The sequence below is a fragment of the Chelonoidis abingdonii genome, chromosome 6 (genome assembly GCF_003597395.2).
Source record: "Chelonoidis abingdonii isolate Lonesome George chromosome 6, CheloAbing_2.0, whole genome shotgun sequence".
Taxonomy (NCBI): Eukaryota; Metazoa; Chordata; order Testudines; family Testudinidae; genus Chelonoidis; species Chelonoidis abingdonii.
Genome location: NC_133774.1, coordinates 131,414,085 through 131,420,084, shown reverse-complemented (window position 1 = coordinate 131,420,084; position 6,000 = coordinate 131,414,085). Strand labels below are relative to the sequence as shown.

General features: G+C 41.0%; 1 protein-coding gene across 5 annotated transcripts in view; it reads right to left on the bottom strand.

The window, feature by feature from the left end:
• Positions 1–350: 350 nt before the first annotated feature.
• Positions 351–6,000, bottom strand: part of PIGG (phosphatidylinositol glycan anchor biosynthesis class G (EMM blood group)) — a 136,461-nt gene continuing 130,811 nt past the window's right edge. For 4 of the 5 annotated variants that reach the window (XM_075067410.1, XM_075067408.1, XM_075067409.1 and 1 more), the window contains one exon: positions 351–3,428. In XM_075067410.1, coding sequence (XP_074923511.1) covers positions 3,203–3,428 — 226 coding nt within the window. In that variant the 3' untranslated portion in view covers positions 351–3,202. The remainder of the gene's footprint in view (positions 3,429–6,000) is intronic. The other variant, XM_075067415.1, reaches the window with a different exon arrangement.

Below are 6,000 nucleotides of genomic sequence, written 5' to 3'. Positions count from 1 at the left end.
TTCAATCTGACCTCCTGCAGAACAATCCATACAATTGCAATCAATAATTCCTGTAGTGGAAGATTTTAAATCGATTTGCTGGACCCCAGGGGCAGCTTCCCATATCTTTATGTGTTAGCATTTCTCCCTCCACCCATCAGGCTCTAGGCCCCTGTAATTACATCCTAGACTAAAATTAGGAAGTGTTGCTCAGGAATTTACCAAGTATAGAAGATGGCAATAATCCCTATGCTGTTGCCAAGCAACAAATAACCAGAAAAATATTCGACCTGAGTATAAAGAGAATTCTCATTGTGCTATGTGTGTGAGAGACATTTCAGCAAATACAAAATACTTCCAATATTCAACACTTTGTAGTTAAAGCGTTTTTATTTAAGAAAGAGTATCCAGAAAATGAAAGTTTGCCCTAACACAGGTCACAATTAATGATGTTCAAGAGCCATCAGTTTCTTAAGCAGTTTTCTCCAGCTGAACACCAGTTGTAGAAGGCCAACATTTTGAGATTGCCCATTCACAGAATTCACATTATAGTGATTAAAATAGGCTGTTGGCTCCTTTTGGTAACAGAGATGCCATATACCAGAATAGATGTGGCCTCTTTCTGAACTTCACAGTGTCTGAAAGTTGAGATGAAGGTTATAAGCAACCCTAACAAATGGGCCATCAGCCTCAGGAGTGAATTACAGGTCTCAAAAGCATTTATTTTCAAACGGATGCAGTACAAGAGGGTACATCATCTGTTAAACCCATCAATATACCTCTAATACATTTAACTGTGATACTGATTGTGCTTATGTTACTACACAAGCCAGAGTGAGAGTTTAAAAAAAATATGGAAAGACTATTTAAATCTAGTATAGTTAACATTGATTTGTTTTCTTGATGATAGCTTGGAAAATGGCAAGATGTGCATTTACTGTGCCACATTCCTTGGGGGCATGTTGTGAGGTTTCAGGTTATCAGACAAGTGCATCTGGAGCATAAGTAGGGAATCTGACATCATAACACACCTTAGTGCTTGAAACTGACTATTAGCCCTTCCAATGCTCAAAGCTCTAATGCTTCTGTAATGCGTGAAAATCAAACAGGTTAAAATCTAATTATACATATTTAGTAATAAGCAGCAACACATTCCAGAACTGAGGATTCAGACTCTGTAAAAGATTCATTACTTTGTCTGCCCTTAATGCTTCTTATTCATTGTGTGACGCTCAGGAAAAAGGTATACAGAAGTCTCACACACTTAATCATGGCATTCCTCTACAGGAGGGAATACTGCATTTATAGGGGTGTAGCAGGGTGGATCCCTGCTCCGGCCCTGAAGGGGTTAAAAACAGCCCGGGAAAGGGGCTGGGGCTGGAGAAAGCAGCCTTTTAGGCTGGGCTGATTGGGGGAAGTGGCAGCAGTGGGGCCACGCCCCAACACTGAGCCACAGGCCTTATAAAAAGGGCCGAGAAGCTCGGAGCAAGGAAGTCTCTCTCTGCGTTCAGAGAGAGAAGGGCCTGGCTGCTGGAAGCTGAGATAAGGTACCTAGGGTGAAGCAGTGCTGGGGAAAGGCAGAGGAGCTGGGGAGCTCCTGCCTGGAAAGCCCCAGGCTGCAGCCTAGAATTAGGCCAGGAGGTACTGGGGTTGTAGGGTGCAACCAAGGGGCAGGCCAAGGCAGCAGGTCCAAACCCCTTTGCTGATGATGAGTGGCTGATACTGCAGTCTGCCCCAGGGTGTGGGGCTAGACAATGACTGGCAGTAGCCTACACTGAGGCAAAGTGGGAATAGAGGGGGGGGTTCCCAGGAGGGGGAAACCCCTAAGAGAAAGGGGTTACTGCCAGGGGACAGAACCCCATGTAAAAGGGGCACCGGGGTCCAGGGAGGGACATGGGGCCCGTAGCAGGAACCAAGGCGGATCACCAGCCTGCTGAGGGCACTCCGAGCTGCAATTTGAGCTAACTCCCAAAGTGACCAGCAGGAGGCGCCGCAGGGGTGAGTCCCGCCCGGTTACACGGGGAAAATGCATACATTAAGAAAACTGCTAGAAAAACTGACACTGAATTATTGCACAGAACCCACCCACTAGTTTGATGAAAAGGTTAAATATATATGGGGAAAAACACAAATATCAGTTAAAGAATATAAGAGCTTGTAAGTTTCACCAAGAAATCCTGCATTATCTTGCAGTGACAATCTAAAAGGAAGGAAACTGTCATTCCACATTATGGTGACTGCAAAGTCAATCCCACACATTTATAGCATGTAAAATACATATTTCTCATTTCATAAATGCCTGCTAGGCACTGACATACGTATTTCCACAAATCTGCAATTTCAAGGAACTCACGTTTATAGAATTACATATTATTTAATAGAACTGAAAATATTTAATATCACAGTGAGTTGTCAGGCTTCAACTATTAAAATATCTACCAATGTAGGCTTGGCATTACATATTGCCTTCACCTAGTAACCTTCTCATTAACAACCTCAAATATACGTAAACAAGTAAGATTTGACCATTATTTGTTCCACACAATAGAAAAATAATATTCTTCAATTTACAATCACACCTTAATCTTATGACTAAAGTCCACAAGGTTACTTCAAACTAATGTTATTCCAGTTTATAATGGCTTTTGGGACTGTGGTTTTAATGAATTACCTTTAACATTTTATTGTCTAGCTAAAAGTAGCTGTATAAAGATTGTGCCCCAAACCAGCAATTTTAGAATAACCGAAGAAATCTAAACTTAATGAGCACAGTTTTCACCTAGTTGAATGAGGACAGTCAAGTGTGTCCTCATTTAAAGCCCGATATTTCCCATTGATCGGGATCAGGCCCTTAACATTGAAGGCAATGAGTGACAGTGACAAAACACCAATAAGACTTCATTACTAAGGAAGTTCTTAGTATCTGATGCCTCATTAAATAAGATGGTAGTGGCTGCAATGGTGAAGATGGTAAAGATCTGAGTTCTGAAATAACTGATACAGAATAAGGGAGCTGTAACTAATGACGAAAAGGTGGGTTTACTCTGATTAAACATTCTGAAACACAAACCTATTTAAATAAAACAAGCCTTTTATAACATACACGTTTTCCAACAAATGAAAGAATTAAATTTCACAGGATAATTTAAAACCATTATTTTCATTATACGACTCCAGTCTGTGGAGTACTGTGATGACAGCCTTTGGAACTACACATTCACTTTCAGTCGTGGATTTTCTGAGACCGGTTCTGATCCAGGGCTGTAAAGAAGAGGCAAACAGCAGCTGTGATGAATACACACACTCCCTCATAAAGAAGTTTAGGTGAGAACACACTCCATATGAACAAGTGGTACCGCAGACCTGTTACCAAAATGATGTAGACTGTGACAGGAACTGAACATATCAGTGCATAGCAGAAACAGCCATGACCCATTGCTGCCGAATTCCTGTTAAAAGAAAAAAAAGTTAATGTTCACGTATTATAGATTCCAAGATCAGAGGGATCATTTTAGCTATCTGGTATGAACTCCTTGTATGACATAAGCCAAAGAACATCCCCCTCCAACTGCAAACTCATAGAGCAGATCCTTTAGAAAAACACCTTGTGGTGATTTAAAAATGGTCAGTGATGGAGAGTCCACCAAGACTTTTGGTAAACTTCCAATAGTTAATTAACATCACTGTCAAAAATTTACACCTTATTTCCTGTCTGAATTGGCCTAGCTTTAACTTCCAGCCACTGGATCATGTTCTCTCTGTTGGACTGAAGAGATCATTATTAAATATCTGTTCCCCCTGTACATACTTAGACTGTACTCAAGTCACCCCATAACCTTCTCTTTGTTAATCTGAATAGACTGAGCTCCTTGAGTCTATCACTATAAGGCATATTTTCTAATTCTTTAATTATTCCTGTGACACTTCTCTGAACCCTCTCCAATTTATCAACATCTTTCTTGAATTGCGGGCACCAGAACTAGACATAGTATACCAGCCGCGGTTGTACCAGTGCCAAATACAGAAGTAAAATAATCTCTTTATTGCTATTTGAGATCCTGTTTATACACTCAAGTATCACATTAGCTCTTTTGGCCACAGCATCACATTGGGAGCTCATGTTCTCTGATTATCCACCATGACCCCAAATCTTTTTGAGTCCTCCATCCGGTAAGCATGGCCCAGAGCAGCAGTCCCCAAACTTTTTCATCCGGTGGGTGCCGGATGACGAGCCACTGAGGACTGTGGCTGGCAGACAAGCATCCGCCAAAACACTGTCGAGAAGCAGCAACATCAAGAACTTTTGCTGCTGAAATGCCACTGAGAAACAGCGTCATCAAGAGATGTCGCTGCCGAAATGCCGCTAAAAATCAGTGGCATTTCGGCGGCGATGCCTCTTGATGCTGCTGCTTTACGGTGGCGATGCCTCTTGATGTTGCTGCTTTTTGGCGACATTTCAGAGGATGCTTGTCCGCCGGCCAATACGTGGGCGCAGATAGATGCTCCGGCAGGTGCCATGGTGCCCATAGGCACTGAATTGGGGACCACTGGCCCAGCGTCTTTATTCTTTGATGCATACATTTACACTCAGTTGTATTAAAACATACATTGTTTGCCTGTGCCCAGCTTACCAAGTTGTGTGTCAGCTGCAAACTTTATCAGTGATGATTTTATGTTTACTTTCCAGGTCACTGCTAAAAATGTTAAATAGCATAGGGTCAAGAACTTATCCCTGTAGGATCCCCTTGGGAACACATCTGCTCAGTGAGGATTCCCTATTTGCAATTCCATTTTGAGACCTATCAGTTAGCCAGTTTTTAATCCATTTAATATCATTCTACTCTTTTTTAATAAAAATATCATGTGGTCCAAGTCAAATGCCTTACAAAAGTCTTAGTAACAGAAGTCAACACTAATTACTTTTTCCAATCAAACCTGTAATCTCATCAAAGTTAGTCTGACAAGGTCTGTTTTGCATAAACGCATTTTGATTTGCATTAATTACATTACCTTCCTTTAATTCTTGATTAATCGAGTCTCATGTCAGCGAAGCCATTATCTTGCCCGGGATCAATGCCAGGCTGACAGGCCTATAATTATTCAGGAAATCCCATTTACCCTTTTTAAAAACTGGCAGAACATTAGCTTTCTTCTGGAACTTCCCCATTGCTTCAGAACTTGTTGAAAATAAACATTAATGGTCCAGTGAGCACCTGAGCCAGCTCTTTTTAAACTCTGGGATGCAAGTTATCTGAACCTGCTGATTTAACAAAATGTTGAACCTTAGTAGTTTCTGTTTAACATCCTTCAGAGACACTAGTGGAATGGAAAGTGTTATCACCATGCAATGAGATGTCATCTGTTTTTCCCCCAAATACAGAACTGAAATCTTTATTGAACACTTCTGCCTTGCTGCATTATTATTGATAATTCCATCATTTCCATCTAGTAACAGCCCAGTACCAATGTCAGGATTCTCACCCCCACCCCGCAAAATGAACAAACCTGTTATATAGATCTCTCAACTTTTCATATCTTCATCTAACATTGTTTTATTATAAAGGCACCTCTTACATGATCATCTTTATTTAGAAGACTAATGGCATATTTATTATTCAACAGCAATAATGTAACTAAAAAGGGTTTCTCTATTGCCTTATATATCCTTGTCCTCTTCTGTATGGCCTCTGAAGCATCTGTCACTGCAGCAGCTGAACACCACAATAAAGAGGCCTGATACTATAGTGATGGGAGTCATCTGTATATGGAGATAGACATCCAGATGTCTACTTTCAATACTTCTTCTATGTAAAGACTCCATAAGAGTTATGTTGGCAACTTTTAACAATGAAGGATGTGTCTTTTGCACTGTTCACCTTCTGATGCACAAGCCCCATGTTTCTGCAGAACCATTCTATATGAAGAGGTGATGACAGTTTTCCCAGGACTAGTTTTCCCCTCTTTGCTGGATGGTGCAGAACAGAAAAGGATTATTTATGTCTTAGTGAGAGCTCTCTAACA